General features: G+C 31.4%; 1 protein-coding gene across 7 annotated transcripts in view; it reads left to right on the top strand.

The window, feature by feature from the left end:
- The window catches only part of LOC108914875 (E3 ubiquitin-protein ligase RNF19A), a 115,996-nt gene that overhangs the window by 61,778 nt on the left and 34,689 nt on the right, over positions 1-19,529 (top strand). For 6 of the 7 annotated variants that reach the window (XM_018720805.1, XM_018720820.1, XM_018720799.2 and 3 more), the window contains 5 exons: positions 2,224-2,501; positions 7,640-7,755; positions 10,953-11,148; positions 13,402-13,707; positions 16,025-16,169. In XM_018720805.1, the coding sequence (XP_018576321.1) occupies positions 2,339-2,501; positions 7,640-7,755; positions 10,953-11,148; positions 13,402-13,707; positions 16,025-16,169 (926 nt within the window). In that variant the 5' untranslated portion in view covers positions 2,224-2,338. Of the gene's footprint in view, positions 1-2,223; positions 2,502-7,395; positions 7,505-7,639; positions 7,756-10,952; positions 11,149-13,401; positions 13,708-16,024; positions 16,170-19,529 lie in introns of those variants that run through there. The other variant, XM_018720826.2, reaches the window with a different exon arrangement.

Here is a 19,529-nt window from a genome sequence, read left to right on the forward strand (position 1 = left end):
TTAATTAATGACCTACTAATTTACGGCACGATTTTTTCTTCCATCTTTTTAAAAGCAAGTAGACACGAACTCAACATCGTGTAAAACTCGAAGAATGTTGATCAGACACGTGACGTTTCTAAAGTTAAAGAGGAAATTGATATCCGATTGAATATTTATTTGAAAATTTAAAGAAAATTACTTTTAGATAGGTAGGTACTTGGACTTACCGGAGCAATATCTTTTTCCTTGCGTAACTTGCAATGATAGCTTGATTGTGACCATTAAAATGTTGTAGCAATAGTAATTATTGTTAGTGCAGATTTTAGTAGGTCATTATAATGTAGTCAGGCGATGTGATTTATATCATATTGTTTTAAATGTTAATATTGATGAATGATGACAAAGTGCTTGATAATAGAAGGAATACACAAACTTCGAAGACTTAAATCGACTAGAATATTAATTATATTTAATTAAGGGTGGTTTTTCCAATACCCAATATTTATTAGATAAATTACAAATTATTGAAATTTAAAATACCCATTTCAAAAACGAAAATGACCGTTCAACATTTACCGAAGTCTAAAATACTCGAAGTTTTTAATAGATGCTATATTTAGTAATGGTGGCGAAGCATTCACTATTTCAGATTTTAGTAATCTCACTATCCGCGTCATTGTACAATAACCAGGATTATTATCCAACACAAACTGTAGTTTTGCATGAACACGATGTATATTTTCACATTTATACATGCCTGCCTCTGATCTGAAGCTTCGCATCGCTCAATTTATTCGATGTGTATCTAGCGGCACCCTAATGCCTGCCCTGTCGGCCAATACCTGTTTTTTGATGAGAGACGTTGGCCGTGTATTTCATGGTCGTTTCTACGTGAGTGAGTGAATTTGGTGCTTTGCTTGGTCGAATGTATGGCACGTGTTTTTATGGCAGTCAGTAGCATTGTGTATCGTGAGCATAAAGGAGCACATGGCCTGACCACAGATTTAGCCTATTTCTGCTACTACAATGAGGCCAAATTATTAACGTTGACGGAAAAAGCAGAATTGTTCATAAAAGTACAATGACAATAGCTCGGAAACGAACAAAAATTCTTTGGTCATGTAATAAGGCCATTAAACTACACTTTTCGATAAAAGTTATCACAGAACAATTCAGTGGCGTCGATAATGGGAAATATATGTAACTTTTAAGAAAGTGAAAATAATTTGGATTTTATTCTGGGTTCCAAATTTCTCAGACGTGAAGCAAAAGATGACTTTTTTTATTATGCTATCTAAAAATGACATCCATTTTTGAATTACAGGTCTCGAAAGATAATAATGACTTGAGTAACACCCACAGAAGTAATTCATTTGTCTAATGATTATTTCTTAGTTTGATCATTTATTATATATATTTTATATACTTACCTTCATGGGCGTAGCTAGGGGGTAGCAGGGCTGGGCCTTGTACACAGAAAAAAGATCCAATATCATTTTTCTCACATCGATAAATCGCTCTCTGCGCCACTTTTTTTGTCAGAATCAAACAAAAAAGTGCTTACGTTTTGAAATATTGTATCGGTAAGTGGGTAAGTCATTGATTGCATTTTCTTTTCTTGGGGACTGCATAGAGCTTGTAGCAGCCCTGGGTCCAACCCAAGCAAAAATCCTAACTAAACTGCTTGTTTTGAAGTAGCCAATGTCATTATTACCATCGAAACATTGTAATAAAAAAATAGCAGCCATAAACAAAGATACCACAGTCCGTCCAATATTTGTTGAGATTCCAAGAAAATTATCGGAACTACTGTAACAATTTACCGCGATAGGGGCGTGCCTTGAAATTTTCCGCCAATAAATTTCTACCTCGGGTGTTGAATACGGGCGGCAGGGGCGTGCGTTGAAATTTTCCAACAATGTCCAACGCGGTTAATTTCAAGAAAGTCTTCTTAGAATTTTTTGCGTAAAAATATCAAAGTTTTCGTGCGATTCAAATTATTTTCCCTGTGTAGGAATTTCATAGATTAGGAATCTCTCATATGTGCGTCACTGGACAATTATTTACTTTAGAGACAAACTTAAACTTAAAAGTAAAGCTTTTACAGCTATATATTCACTTGTTCAAAATTGAAATTCATATTTAATATTCTTGCATTACTTGGAATTAAGAGAAAGCTCTAGAAATGATTCTGCAGGATATATTTTTTCAATGAAGTAACAATTGATTTTTTTTTTGCAGGACCTTATATACTCTACAATACCCAGAACGATGATTCTTCCGGCCACTCTTAACATTTAAAGGCCATTTTTTTCACATAAGACGGTCCACCGAACATAGTTGAAAGATCTGTAAGATGCGCAGCTCAATAGAAAATGACGTTCCACCTTGCGTTGCTGGCCAGCGCAAGAAAAGATTCCCCAGGTGGTCTCTCCGCCACCTCATTTACTCTAGTCCCATCTTGAACAGGAGGCGTAGCCAGAACTCGTCGGGGTCGTCGAAGTCACATAAGAAAGACGGTAAGTTGGTTATTACAAATGTGTTATGTTTAACGATTTTGTTTCCCAATAAGTTGATCAATTCATTGGTCAAATTTAAGACTATTAATTTTTCAAACAACAATTCATGAATCTTGGTGGCAGCTGCCTCTTGGCGACGCCCTTGCTATAAACACTGACTTTAAACAAAGACAATCACAATGCAATTACAAATTAATAAATTTCGAAACTACGGGAACACAAGTAACGAAACAACCACAAGTGCAGGAAGCCGATGCTCATTACTTTTGTCTTTTGCACAACTTTGCGTTCTCTTTAAATTTGAATTTAAATATCATTATATTAAAGTCATAAGCTACTAAGCTGCCACAGTGGTTTCTACACAGATCTGTTTTAGAGACGATATCTTCGGTCTCGATTAGGAATTGGTTAACTCATCGGACGAATAGATTACCAGAACCTATAGTGTACGTTACAGATACGTAAGTAAGTATAGATAACAATTTAACTATCCGTTTATTTAACCAAATATTAATCGAGACTCAATTTATTACTGTTTTTAATTATTGGAATCAAACCACTGCATTTAAACATAATTTTCACCAAAATAACCGGATTAAGGGACACTACTTGTCCAGCACCACACGCCATACACCACGCCACGAGATGACCTATTGAGGTCGATGGGAATAGACAAAGACAACGCACGACAACCATAGAATGGGGTGGGGTCACTCAATAATGACAACATTTAGGTACTCCGATTTAGCTGCAAGTGCAGGTATCAAAAACGAGTTTATCTGCAGAATTTATTTAAGGGGTTCTATATTTGAGTTAATGTACTCAGTTATAGTTCAAATATTATCACAAATGAGTAAAATTATCAAAATGCTCAATATTGAGTGAAAATGTACTCAATAATTTCACTCAATGAATTTAATCCGTACCGTTATTGCTTTCACACACACCGATTTTTTTTACAGTGTAGTTAATTTAATACTTAATTCCAAAATTTAAAAAAACTCTTATTTTGATTTGGACAATTATTTTGTGCTGTTTGTAGTAGGTACTTCTAACTTTTTTTAATTATATCTTGAAATCGTATGCGTAAATATATACCTATTCACAGGATTATTTTCTATTCTATATTTTCACTCGTTTAGTGTGAATATTGTAGAATATATTGATTTTTTTATATATGAGCTGCTTTTATAAATTATTGCTTAGGTTCATAAAATTGTTATCTACACAATAAAAAGTGCAGATGTATTTTTATTGTTGCTGTTATTTTTATTATTTATTATTATTATTGCAGATTTTATCATAGAAATCGTACGGTCATGTCATACATTTATTATATTACTAATCAATTCCTTCCTATACAGCAATTTCTGTAATACACTAGCCCTTCCAGGAATATATTATTTGATATTAGTCTTAATTTACTTCAAATTTCGTTTCAATCAGTAACAGTTATACCTCATTTCGTCAGAGAATAATGTTTCTCGAAACTAAATTAAGAATTTTGTAAATGATCTTTTTTCTTAGTTCAAAAAAAAAACCGTAACATCTTTTGAAAGTCGAACTGAATCTTTACAATTTAGTTTCAAACAAGTTTTGTTGAGTAATGTATATGCAACATTTTGAGAAATCTTGATTTTGTATGTCGGAATAGTTATTCGTTTTTTTTCCATGGAATTATTTAGTATCAGGTAATTTCAGAGCCTAGTAATTTTTTGTCTGTTTCACTTTACACTTTTTTTTTACTTTAATATCAAGTCACGATTATAAAGACAATGTATGCAGAAATGTTCGTGTAATTGTAGATTTCAAGCGCGTGTAACCACCTTTTCCGCACTATTTCAGGTCAGTTTGAAAATAAAATTAGAAAAAAAACACTGACAGAAATTCAATTAGATATAGTTTTACACATACTTAAATAGTTCTTTTCATGTAAATTGTCGCCATAGTTTCATATGTGAGGGTTATAAAATTGTATCATTTAAAAAAGATTTTTCGCAATTAAATTGATCAATTCTGTGAAACTCAAATCATGGCTTTTTTGTACGTTTTTTTATGTAAACATTATGTTCGACCTATATTAACGGAATAACACTTTGTTGTTAACATTAATCATTCATTCTCATCCAAAGATAAAAGTCTATATTTACAGATCAAAATCAAGTTCCTCTATCTTTACCAATACATTTAACCTTTGGGGAAAAAATGAAATACTGCCAGAATTCTTATTCTAGCAACACGCGGAAATAATGCAACGTCAGCTTCACGCCACTGACGGTGATAAGGTCAAGGGTTGTAAAATCTAATGGAAAACGTAATTGAAGCTTTTAATTATTTTTTATTGTTATTTTAATAGACCAAGTTAATTGAACATACTCGTGCGCATGCATAATTTTAAATTGTTGATATTCTAATGTTATAAAATATTTAAAAATGTTGTTTTAGTTTTTTTATTGTTAAATTATTTAGCACAAAATATTGTCTTCTACAATTATTGCATAAATATGTAAACATGGTAAAGCGTTATCATGATTTTCTATATAGTATAGTGCAACATATCAGATGCATTAATTTGCATGCATGATCTATTTTTTTTTAAACTAACACATGGAAATGCATACAGCTTTTAGTTTTTTTATAGAATAGAAGTATTACGTTTTTATTTTCAGTGTAAATTAAAATAAAATGTGAGTCCAGTTTAATTCGTATTTCTGATCAGTTACACACATTTTTGAGTTTACGGAAAAATCGAACTACTTGAACCAAGAAAGTATGTACCTACTTAAAATTGTTTTACGTATAGTTTAGTTTTCCGAAAATTGCATGGATAGTGATGAAGAACATCGTTGGCTATAAAAATTAAAAACAAATAAGGCGTATTAATAATAAAACAAAGTTGAATCAGAAATGATCCTCTGCCATAGTCATATAACTGAAAAAATACTCCAGACAGGTAAATGGATTCTCGATATCATATAATAGATAAATGTTTATAAATATATTTACATTTTTTTGTAACCTTGAAATACAACGTTTATAGGATAATGAATGAAATCAATAACCTAAAGGAATGAGGGACTTACATAAAAGTGAAGTAAAAGTTTTAAAATTATACCTGTGACTGTAATGAATTAGTGATGGAACCGTTTTTTTAAACAGATGTTTATGTAGATATGTATATGTTATGCGTTTATTTTTTAAGCAGGACAAAATATATTAGTTTGGAACTTCCTTGAAAAATCAGTGTTTAAGTAACTAATAGTATGATTTTTTTGCGTCTCTCCTGTATTAATTAAAAAATTTAACCAAAGTAACTATTAACCCATTTTTTCCACTTTCTGAATCAGATCTATTTGTTATTTTACATAAACTTTAAAAATATCTGAAAAGTTAACTTGAAAAAAAATATCCTAAAATATGGCTCTTTATTTGCTTCGAGGATCTCATTTCGTTTTGTATGCGTAAGAAAAAATATATGTTTCAATTAAATGTTCAACGTACACAATAAATTCTAAAAAAAATAACCACTTCCAGTGAAGTAAACATTATGCCCTTGGAACGTATATATTTGTGTTTTCTCATAATATCTGTGAAGCAATTCTTACAATGTAATATTGTTGACTTTTCGAATAACCTTGGTTGATTTGAAACTGGTTGCATAAAGAGAGGATTCTTGCATTTTATATTTCTTGGAAAATTAATTAGTTATTTATTTATGAGTTCTTATAATATATATTTTGAAAAACAATTTAAAAACTTAGCTATTATAATTATTCTACATTTCCCCGTTTTCTAGTCAATTTCGAGTCCTGCTGTAGTTTTGATATGAAAACAACGTACCTATATTAAAGAATTCGTCGTTTCAAATATAGGAGAAAAAAAAAACCAAACAGTAAAAGTTTCTTCAGCACTTTTATTTGTAATTTATGTTGAAAAAATAATATTTATTCTTTTTTACATTAGAGAGAAAGAAATGTCTGTAATGTATTTACTACAATTAAAATTAATTATTTCTAGAATGCAGCAGAGTAATAAATAATTAAATTCCTTTAAACAAATTATTACAGAAAATCATCGTAACAATAATTTTTATAGCTAATTGTTGAAATATTTAATCTAGAAACACTGTAAATTCATTTTATAGTTGCAATTATCATGGATAATTCTAATAGATGGGAAGTGACTCATCATCAGTCGTCTTTATCAACTGTGACGTTTTACAGTTTTATCTTATCCATTATTTTTTATGGCGCATTCATTCATTGTTCATTAAAACAGAGTTGGAAAAAATAAAAACTGAACGTGTTCATCCGGTAATTATTTGCGAAATATCACATTCAGTTTTTTTATTTTTAATTTTAGTTTCTTAATTGATTTCTTGAAGAGTCTTGATGGATTAGCGCTTTTATTGTGTAATAAAATTTCACATTAGTAAATGGAATATTTTTTTTATCCTATGCACTTGTCTTTAGTATTCAAAGGCCTTTAATAACTAACAGTAATTGAAGGTTATGATGCCAATGATGGTTTTTTTAAGCATTATCTTATCACTTAACTTAAACAAAAGGAAAGCCTTGGGAATGCGGCAATTCCCGAGTTTCTCTCACTTATCGAAACAACCGCGAGCTTATGTTTGAAGTAAAAATTCCCGCAACAAAATAAAACAGTTAACGGTGGCATTGTCATTAGAATTTTTAATGTAGCAAATACATCCGCGTTTTGTTGCAAAACCACGTTCAAACCTCCACAGTTGCACTTTGAACCACTAGAACTGGGAATTTTATTTTGAGTAATTCGCTATATTTTTATTATATCATTTATCATTTAGTATCTGAAACGCGATTCAAATCTTTGCTGCAGTTCGAGTATGATAACAATAATGATAGGAACATTTATCTTTGGCAAAAAAATAATAATAATGATAATCTGAAGTAATTCATTCAATTTTTCATTGAATATTGTAGAATTTAGTTGCAAAATGTTATTTTTTATGCACGTTTTAGGTAAGAAGAATGTTGGCATTTAACTATTAATTCAGTTTTTATCTTGTGTGCAACTAAGTAATGGCATTTTTTAAATTTTGTTTGTATGTACACCTTATTCATTAATTTATAAGTAATATTAGTTTTTTCTTGCAGCTAAGGATGTGCCAGACAGTAAAGTTGGTAGCTCTTCCAGAGAACATGATCGACAACATCCTGTGGAAATCCATCAGGCAACTAGTCGAACTTCAGTGTTTACAGCAAGTACAAAGGTAAGGGACCCTGTCCGTTAAAGTACATTCATAGATTTAAGAGAGTGACTATCTGCATCGACTTAAGTTCATGTACCCCACATCATAAAATTCAATTGTCCAGGGGATTATACAGCAAATGAATTTACTGAGCATATTTGGAACAATTAGACAAAAAGAAAGTATAACAAGAACACATGTTGAATCTGAGGATGGTTGAATGCATAATCATTGGTTGCTAAAAATATACAGGACGTTGTAATCTTCAATGCAGTTTACCGCAGTACATATATAAAATAAACGTCGTGGTTGAAAAGATACAAAAACGGTAATACAGGATGTATATGTATGCAAATAACCTGATGTACTTGCCTTTCTGTACAAAATGTCATCTCAATAAAATTCAGTGTGGACCTTTGTAGACTACCTGCTTGTTTTATGATCGGGTGGCAACTTAACACAGGTAGTCATTCTCTTATATCTATAGCTTTATATAAGTTTCAATTAGTTCCTTTCCTTCATATTGGAAAATTATTTCTCTCTGTTTGCTGTGGCAAGCTTCGATACGCATGATTGTTCATCCTCTTTTCCAACTTTTTAAATAATTTAAATAGTTGCATACTTTGAAAACAGTTAAAGTTAGAATCATTTTTTTTTGATAAGGGGCAATTGATTGTCAGAAACAGGAATTTCAGATAGTTTTATCTAATATGTTACTTAATTATGCGCTTTATTATTACATGCATGTCTTGTGAGTCATAAGTTGTGATTCTGTTCCTTGGACTGGATAACATATCTTACAAAAATGTTGACAAGTCGAATATTTCAGTCAGAGTCAGTGGAAAGGTGTTGGGAGACCAGTGAAAATTCTTAGCAAGGTTAATTGAGTAATAGTTTATTTTTGAGAGACTGAAGTTTCACGCTTTCACACAGTAAGTTTTCATACGACTTTTCTTTTTGACAAATACAACATTTATTTTTGAGAACCTTCTGAATTTCTTAAACAAGTAATATGAATCGAGTTTTACTTATCAACATCTTTTAGATAAGATTCAAACTAAATTTCTTCACATTACATTATTTATTATACAATTTCATATAAAATGACTACCCGTTTTATTTATTTTGGGATCAGAATTATCTTAATTGCCAAATGCATTATGCCTTGAAATCCGTATGATATAAACATTTTGTTTCTTAAGATAAATCGATTGAGAAATCATTATTACGTAATATTTTGTTGAACAATTTCATATAGACAATCTAGGAATATTTTTAGTAACATTTCATGTGTTAATCACTTCTAAATTATTTATAAACACAGTAGTTATCTCAGATAACATTTTTTTTCTCTAATAGAATCCTGAAATAAAATAAATTTCGATTTGCAATGACTTTTCCTTGTTATTCAATGCTGTAGTTATGATATGGCATTAGCATAAATAATTGTCAATGCTTATATATATTTTTTAAAATAGGAGAATCAGATGTGTATTAGGTGAATTAAATAATTCCGAGAACTTGTTTTATCGGTGGTGATTCTATATCTTTATGATATGTTCTATTTTTGTATTTTATTTTTATTGCTGCCAGTATGTTGGATTAATATATATTGTTGTATTGGGTTCATTTTGCTTTTCTAATCTGGCAGCATTATAATTCATGTCCTTATCGAATGCCATATTGAAACCTCATGCTAAACATCAAAAAATTATCAGAGAATCTTGTTGAAAGTTTGCTGTATAGATTTTTATTTTGCACAGTAGGTTACCAATTCGAGATAAAATTTTGTTGCAGAGAAAAAAATTTATGCATAAAAGTATTATTTTTTCTGAAACCTTTGTATATAGAATATTTTTCATTTATAACATAAATTATCACATTCATTTTATGTTGTTTGAAAAAGAACTCTGGTTCTTTTAATTACTTTTACAATACTCTATAAAGTGTTTTTTTAAAGTGGAATTTGGAACTTAAAAAAAAATTAAAGAACAATTTTCAAATAACATTTTTTTCTATAATTAATAAAAATGAAAAACTAACTTTATTTATATTACATGCTGTTTAGAAGTGACAGAAATTTATTAAATAGATACTATATCCAAACTTAAAAAAAATAAGCTTCTTCGTTCAATAAAATTATCCTTAAGCAGTTAAAGTACTTTAATTTGCAGAAAATGTAGACTTTGTGAACCATAAAAGGCGAAGAAGCATACAGTTAATAATAATATAATAAATATTTAAAGAAAATTTCTGTTGAAAATGTGTTTAATGTGTGACTGCATAGCTCATAAATGCCTATTTTGGAAATTATTTATCCCATTATAAGAGTAGAAGTTGCTTTTGTACTCTTTTAGGATGATCTTTAGGCATTAGGGCTTCAACTTCTTCGACATGCAGTATTTTAAGTGACTTAAGTCTTCCAGCATGCCTACCACGATTTTTCGATAATCCTTTCTACAACATAAAAACACTTACAAGCTGCGAAATGAAACAGTAATTGAAAATTCTTGGCATATGATTGCGATGCTATGGTAGCATTTTGGCGATACTCACCGTGTATTAATATCACAACAATTTATTCATTGCTACTGTAAATTTGGGCAATTTTAAACATCTAAATTTTGAAGCATATTGTTTAAAATTCAAATCACTAAGTCATGATTTTGTATGTGAATTACTGGTATAATATAAATTAAAAATACAATTACTATGCTTTGATAATGTAACTAATTCCTAAATTTTTTGTTCGATTTTCGGCTATTATTATATGATATGACATAAAATTTTTCACATGGTTGTATTCGAATTATTTCAAAGATCTTTGCTTACTTTATCGAGGTCCATGTCGTCCGTAGAACAAGAAAATTTATCTAAACCATAAAAATGTTGAAATACCAGGATTTCATAAATTTTTCGGTATCCATGTAAACATCGGAATGTACCTTTTCTGGTTCATAGAGAATCTTGTAAAAATACACAATAATTATGATTAATTCATTTGTTAATAGTTTCAAGAAAGCATTATGTGGGGTGTGATTATGTTTGTAGTACCGTATGTGATTTTCTGTAGGCATGTAAAGTTCAGGAAATGTAATCATAAACATCGTTAAATGACTGCTATAAATTCACTGAAAATTGCGCATAAAAACCCTAGCTTAAAAGAAATACTACAACTTTAACATTGGAAACTGAATTATTATTTTGTTTTATTGTAGAGTGGAGAAGCCGCACCGTCCTCGATGGAATGTCCTTTGTGCCTGGCCGAACTGACCCCAGAGGACTTTTGCGAGTTGGCAGGATGCGGCCATAGGGCGTGCATATGTTGTTTCCAGCAATATTTACGTGTGGAGATTACAGAGTCGCGAGTGTGTATATCTTGCCCGGAATGCTTGGAACCCATGCACCCTAATGGTGAGTATAATCGATGTTGAAGTTTTTTTTATCATACTTCAGTCTAGAAATTTGTAGGTAATCATAAAATAGGTATTTAATTCAGTAAAGTAGGTTTTTACGGTTTTAGTGTAGAGTCACTTAATTATCCGTAAAAATAAACCGCTTAAATTCCCAAATTTATGTTTGTAAGCAAATGTATGGTGATAAAATCTTTCCTAAGAATTCTAAATATATACTTGATGATGTTATGACTTGTTTTTTCAATGGTGTATCTTCCTATATTTTTTAAACCAATTTTTAATTGTGTTAAAGGCATTTCTGGGAATGGTGGTAATAATAATAATAAAAAATTTTGTATATTACAAAATATCGTATAAATTCGATTTACTTTCATTAAATCGTCAACTAAATATTTGACTTCTCTGTAATGTTTTTCACTTGCAGTTGCAATATAGTGTAGTGCAGAATGCAAACGTTAGTTTCTATTTATAAGTAGTTATTTGACCTTTAAATGCTTGAAGTCACGTACAACTTTTACTTATTTTGTATTTGTCTAGCTAAAATTGTCATAAATTAATCACAGTGTTATTTCCATCACGTTGTGTTTGCTGAAAATATTTGCACGCCTCCAATATCTGTGGACAGTATTCAGATGAAGGCTAAAATGACGCTATTACTATTTTTAACAAATTTTCAATCATTTTTAATAGTTCATTTCTTAAAATGTATCATGAAATGGGAAAATTCTCTTATTTAAAGTGATAATTTTGAGCACAATGGTGTGCCATATAATTTTGCCATTTTTTTGTGTAAGGTTTTGCACTCCGAATCTTTTTTTTTATAAATTTCATTCACCCATTTGCACATCAAAATTAGTCTTTGGAAAATCAATTTCACTCTTTTGCAAAGCAAATTCAATCTTGTAAATCAAATTCAACTGTCTACATTTCAATTTTACTGACTATTTAATTGCTACAAAAAAAAATCAGTTACTCCGTTAAAATTGGTCTAACTTTCCTGTCTCTTACAGAATAAAAGAATAAACAAATATATCAAATTATCAACAACCTAGCTACAGGTTTTTCATCTCAAATTCAATTCTTTTACAAATCAAATTCACCCTGTTGGGATTAAAGCCTTGTTCTAATAGACAATCTCGAAATAACCTACCAAAAGGCTTTGGATGTATATATGAGCTCTTGTAAAGGATCTAATATTGACATAGCTTGTACACGCCAAATTCAATCTCTTGCAAATCAAATTTACAGTTTGCAATCAAATTCAACCTTATGCAAATCAAATTTTCTTTTGGAAATCAAATTGATCCAGATGGGATTAATAGATGGATTTTAATATATTGCAAAGATGTATACTTGAAAGAACCAATTATCTTCCACCTTTTGTTCCAAAAGATTTTTTGGAGTCAGCTTAGCAAAAGTCTTCATGTGTAATCTAAAATTTTCTAACACAGCTAATAAAGAAACAGGTTTTCATTCTATACTCAACTTTTGCAAACCAAATTCACCGTTTTGCAAATAAAATTTACCCTTTTGCAAATCGGAACGATTTGCAAAAGGTTGAACTTGGTTTACAAGCAGGTGAACTTGATTTGCAAAGAGTTTAATTTGGATGGCAAAATCTGTACCCTTTAGTCTACATTTGGAAAGTTGAGACATAGTTATTCAGACTTTTGATAAGCCGTATCAAAAAAACCTACTGAAATAAATGGTGGAAGGTGTATTTGTAATATCCATGTTTTAGTCTAAACAGGTTGAATTTGATTTACAGACGAGTGAATTTGATTTGCAAAATGTTGAATTTGATTTACAAAACATTTAATTTGGAGTAGAAAATCCATATTTATTGGCTACATTTGAAAAGTTGAGACATACTTAATCAGGCTTTTGGTAATCTCTTATCAAAAAAGTGTACTAGAATAAATAGTGAAAGAATATTTCTCGTCCCCTGCGTCACTGTCTTGGAATTAACCGCAACACTCAAGGTAGAAAGACATTGGCGGAAAATTTGAATGCATGCCACAGTAAATTGTTACAGTGTTCCGTTAACAGAACTTTATTGGCTTATTCGTTTCTTGGAATTATATCTCAACAAATATTGTATGGACTGTATGTGTATTTATTTGTAATGATGACGTTTTAGTATCACAGTGAATTTGATTTTCAAAACATTGATTTGTATTTACAAAAATTTGAATTTGTAGTGCAGTCTCTATAGAAACGAACTTGGTACATTGAAAGTTCTTTTTTTCAGAGATTCGTACGGTTTTGGACAACCCCGCCCTGTTCGAGAAGTACGAAGACTTCATGGTGAGGAGAGTGTTGGCGGTCGATCCGGACACCAGGTGGTGCCCGGCCCCCGACTGTTGTTTTGCTGTGATAGCCAGTGAATGCGCCAGTTGTCCAAAGTTGAAGTGCGAGAGGCCAGGGTGTGATTCTTACTTCTGTTACCACTGCAAGGCCGAGTGGCACCCCAATCAGACGTGCGACGCCGCCAGGGCGCAGAGGTCGCCCAACATCAGGTCGTCGTCGATCACTTACAGTCAGGATTCACAGCATAGTAAGTACCATTAAAAATGTAATTTTCAATAAAAGCATTTGTTTCTGTAGCACAATGAATTGTTTTGTGGTACGAGACACATTAAGTAGGTTTCATAAATCGAATAACATACGAGGGTGATGCGATAATAATTGAAAAACAAATGAAGTGCAAATATTTATTCTTGAGTACATTCTAAGAATACACATATATGGAAACCATAACTTCGTTAAAATTGTAAATCATGAGTACACTACAATTTTTTTGTGCCAATTTTTTAATGAATAGAAGATTTTTTTATCTGAAATCTAATAAAATCACCTTATTCTAAATTGCTCAAAATGCCCCTTATAACGATGTGTTCATTTTTGAAGTCTATGAACAAATTTAAGTATGTGAAAATTCCTTGTATCTTTTTCATTTTAATTAAATTTATTTTTTTTTGCATATGTATTTTTTTTTTTAGTTTTAAAAAATGGGTAATTTGCACTTTTGCATAGACAATTTACTCTTTTCTTGTCATTTAGTATACATTGTGTCTCATAATTAGTATCCAATAATTTACCACTTGATTCTATTGCCAAAAATAAGAATGTTTTTTCATATAAACATTGGTCAAGAAATGCTTCTTAAGGGAGTTATGCCCCCATAATTGGGGCCTTAAAAAATTAATTTTTTAAAAATATTTCTGAAATGGGTTGAAGGAAAATTATGAAATTGGGGGGGTCGTCGCCTAAAATTTGTCCCATTTTTTGCTTGTCGAAATTTTTAGATTCAGAGGTCAACATATGATAGACCTTCATTTTCTATACAAAAAAGGTACTCTTTATTTCTTTCAATAAAATGCTCCATTTCCAACAAAAACGGATTGAGACGCCTTTGACTAAAATTTTTGAAAAATTTTATGATCTATTTCGACTTTTAATGAGCGTTCACTATGTCAAAATTCATAATTTTCCTTCAAGCCATTTCGGAAATATTTAAAAAAAATTGATTTTTTGAGACCCCATTTAAGAGGGCGTAGCTCCCTTAGAAAGCATTTGTCGACCCATGTTTATATGAAAATATTCTTATTTTTAGCAATAGAATCAAGTGGTAAATTATTGGACACTAATTATGAGACACCCTGTATAATAATTAATAATTCAAAAAATAATGTTTTTACATTAAATATTTCTAATAAATAGCATTTTGTTTATCATGTTTCATTGGAATTTCTTAAAATAATATTGCAATTAAGAATTTTCATACAGTTTTAGTGTTGCCTTCTTAAATTTAGATGGTAGTGCCAACATCGTCCAATTGTATTGGTTATTGGTATTGGTATGTTCCTGTGGCAAAAAAAAATAAAAAAAAAATATGTATATTACCTTTAAAAACAATGAGATTTTTAAAGAAAATTACTAAACAAAAGTTAATGTTTTTGATTACACCCTGTATTTAAAAAAAATATATTTATTTTTTACTTATTGGTTAATAACCCCCAGCCAGGACAAAAGGAGGTCCCACAAATCGCCTACACCGGCCGCATTTGCATTCGGGGTAGACGACGGATGGGGCCCACTTACGAAGGCTGTCCAGGCCTACACGAGATGAGGCAGGATAAAGAGGGATAATCCCCCTCGATCCCAAATCATTGAGGCCAATTTCTAGCCATAGAATAATGGCGCGCGTGGCGTGGTTAATAACCTGAATACCTTATAAATTGAAACACACTGTGTAGTGTCCCTTTTTTTACCAATAAAAAAGTTACTGAATTTCACAGAAATTGTGCAAAAAATTAACAACATCCTGTTTCTCAATCTATCAAATTGCAGTTTTCATTAATCAATTTTTTCGAGATTCAACCCATGAGGTCTATTTTTTGTGTATTTTTGAAGGATATAAAACCGTCGAAAAATATTGAAATTCACTATGCAGAGTGGAAAAAATTCGATGATATATGGGAATATCTGGAAAACTTCCAACATTTTTTTTACTGAGGCATGCTTTTTGGTCTTGATTAAAAAAATAGAAAACTGACACAAAAAGCTTTTCATAGATTCAGAGTTTTTGTTGGAAAACGTCAATCTCATATACATCTTTGTCTGACCTCTCTAGTCTTTCGGATGTCTTGAATAAAAAAAAGGCAAAAACTCTGTAGGTTCTTTTGTTAGTAGAACATGGTATAGAAGAAAAAATTGCAGGCCTATCCATTTTTGAATTTCAGATAAACGTGCTCCATAAATTCCATTTGTGCCTACTGAAAGGGGAAAAAATTTGGCAAATTTTTAACGAAAGTGCAATTAAGCTGTTTTATTTTTCCCTTTTCCCGAATAAACGTTGATTCTTGTTTCAGGGGATGACATAAAGCCGTGCCCTCGGTGCCAGGTACTGATCGTTAAGATGGACGATGGCTCCTGCAACCATATGATGTGCACTGTTTGCGGAGCCGAGTTTTGCTGGCTGTGCATGAAGGAAATCAATGATCTTCATTTCTTAAGGTAGGTGATGTTTATATCAGAAATAATTTGATTTATTACTGGCTATTTTGTGGGAAAAATCGCTCGTTAAATGTTTAAAATAAAATTGAAGTTCTGGTTAAAAAAAGTTCTTCGATCGGGCACAAGTTTTTAATGTCTAGAATATATTGTATAAATTTCATTTAAGTCTGTTGATTGGTTTTTAAAATATAGTGGCCACCTTATCTGAAAACGTTGTTTTGAGAAAAACGTATTTAAAGTTTCATACTACTTCTGTGCTATGTAATAGACCTTCTACTGATGTGCAAGGTTCCGAAATCTCGATTTGTTGTCTACATACTATTCTACCTTCTCGAATATATTCGTTTGCATATCGGTCTGCGAGATGTATGTGCCGGCCTGTGATGTTGCTGTCTGTTACCTCAGATCCGCTCTAAAAGGGCCCTTTAAAACTATTAACTGTTATATTTTCCTGAAAACTCTTCATCACTGAAAGCAGAGAGGTAATTCATAATTTCTTTCTTCGTTTGGATTTATTATCAAAGAAGGTAGACTGTTTTTTAACCAGTCTCGTAACCTTGAGGAAAAATGATGTAAATTTCAAATCCTCAAATCAAAATAAATTCAAATAGTTAAATATTGCTTTGTTACTAACAACCACAAGGACTGCTCGCTCTACTGTAGTGGTGATGTACTCTTGAGAAGACTAGACAATGTGATATCACTGCAAATATTTACCTATTTTTTGGTCCAAAAACCTTAAAAATTAGCTCTTCTTGTCTTACACACTGTTGTCTGCATTGTAATCTAAAAATGGTTAGCATTCTACGTAATGTTCCGGAAATGAATTTTGTTTTGAGACATTTTGAAATCAAATTTTAGTCATATGTGTTTTTAAAGACACAATGTATTGCATTCTAATTCTGCACGGGTAAGTTTTTGATGGTGCTAAATATATTACTGTTAATTTTTGAGTATCTATCTTTCCCAGTGACATGACAATTTTTTTTGAGCTTATGTTTTTTTACGTATATTACAATGTAAATAAAACCGGAATCGACAATAAATACATAGGTATGTCGAAATTAAGTACTAACAAACAACTGTTTCTGCACGCATTATATCTTGTAACAGGAACAATTCGTCGATATTACCCAAATGTAGATGAATTAATAGCACAGACCAAGGCAGTGTTTCTCAAATTCTTGAAACGTATTTGTCAATTCCACCAACAGTGTCCTGGCATTTCATAACCTCCGCAACCCATTCTTACATGATGGGGGACATGGTTCGAGGCATCATTTCATTATTTTAAACATTTTCATAAAATAAAATCCGTAATTTTACAATTCGATGCCAAAGAATACACTGCTATTCGAAAGAGCTAAATAAAATTTCATGACAGTCGAGTTGAAGCACAGTTGAAAAAAATTTACAACAATTACATTCCAATTGCGGTATGCTAAAAAGAAGGAACTTACAAAATACTGCATTATCGTTAGATGAATCACTGGTAATAGTAGATGACATACAAACAGTGCTATATGCCTTAAGTGACGAGAAAAGTGTTTGCGTCAGAGACAAGTTTGACAATATTTTAAGAAAAAATCCAGATTTCTCCAGATTAAGACACATCGATAGTAATTGTGCTCCCATGGATTCATTTTTAGAGATTACTTCAAATATGCTCCTATAACGTCATTAGATGTCGACCAATCGTTTTCGTTAAACCGGGTGTTCAAAAAGCTTGCAACTCCCCTCTATCTCAGAAAATACTGCTCGAACAAACAAATGATTAGGACAAAAGTTGCAGGGTTTTGAGTGAGCAATTTGACAGTGACCTTGACCAGGACCTTCAAGGTCGTTTACCGGTCAAGTCGATTTTTAATAAATGACCTGATATTCTTGATTGCGGAAATTGAGTGAGCTTAAAATCAAAAAATGACCTATACCATGTCTTTGACCATGACCTAAAGGTAACTGTAACATCAAACTTAAGCAAAGAACTTGAGTAATAATGCTCTTACGAAAAACATTTAATGGCAAAAAAGTATACGGTCCCATTTAAAATTTTAAACTTGATATCTAAATGACCTTGAAGGTCAGGGTCATATCCGAACGTAAAAATTTCCATTGTTTCTATTTCCGGGATCAAAAATATACGGTTGAATTTAAAATTTTCAACTTGCCCTCTAAATGACCTTCAAGGTCATGGTCAAGGTCACCGTTGGATTGCTGGATTGCTCACTCAAAACCCTGCAACTTCTGTCCTAATCATTTTTTTGTTTGGGCAGTATTTTCTGAGATAGAGGGGGGTGGGGTTCCAAACTTTTTGAACACCTGGTATAAAAAAATGTTTTCTCCGTTGCGGACATCACTTAAAGAATATACTGTGGAGACATATGTAATGTTCCAGATATTTGCGAGAGCTCATTTATATTTTTAATACGGAACCGGTAATCGTTCCACGATATTATAAAATTATTTATTATAAACGCTGGCAAAGTATTTTGTATGTTAATACATTTTATATGATCTAAGTTAGTGCTGGCAAAAACCGGAAAAAAGTGAAACCGGTTAACCGGGTTCCGTAAAAACCGATTTCAGAAAAAACCGGTTAGTCGAATAGTTGCTAAAACCGGTTATTCGAATAACCCGTTACTTGAATCGCCAAAACCGGATATCTGAAAATCGGTGCTTTACAAAGACAGGCTCGGAGAAATTGTCTAAAAAAAAAGGTCAATTGCAATCGGAGAAATCGATGTCTAAAAAAAAAAAGGAAGTAGATCATCGAATAATCGGTTATTTGAATAATCGGATATTTGAAGATTCGGATAACCAAATAACCGGTTTTCGGATATTTGAAGAATCGAATAACCGAGTCACCAGTTTTCGGATTTCATAAAAATCCGAATTATCCGAAACCGGTTAACCAACTATCCAAAAAACCGATTTCAGTTGCCAGCACTAATCTAAGTTTGTATAGAGACGGTCGCAGAGCAACACAAAAACAAAAAAAGTTGTTGAAAAATCAAATTAAAATGATATGTTTTTTTAAATTCTGTTAATCTACTTGTTTAGTTGTACAATATTCAGGAAGTAAAGAAAATTGTTCAAATCAGCATAAATGTTTATACAGTCCACTCTATCGAATAACAAACGCACTAGGTAATCTATGTGCGGACGCCCCTGCTTTCAAACTGAAATGTGGTGCCTTAAATATAAGTTGGCTGACTTTGAAATTTTTTTTACAGTGGTATGTTTTCTGTGATTTTAACAGCAGTACTTTTTTGTGTTAAATGACATTTTATCTTATAATATTCAACATACCTTGTAAGAAGTCTACTAGAGATTGTAGCTAGTGACCTCTAGCAGATAGTC

Source organism: Anoplophora glabripennis, unplaced genomic scaffold, assembly GCF_000390285.2.
Source record: "Anoplophora glabripennis isolate ALB-LARVAE unplaced genomic scaffold, Agla_2.0 scaffold19, whole genome shotgun sequence".
Lineage (NCBI taxonomy): Eukaryota > Metazoa > Arthropoda > Insecta > Coleoptera > Cerambycidae > Anoplophora > Anoplophora glabripennis.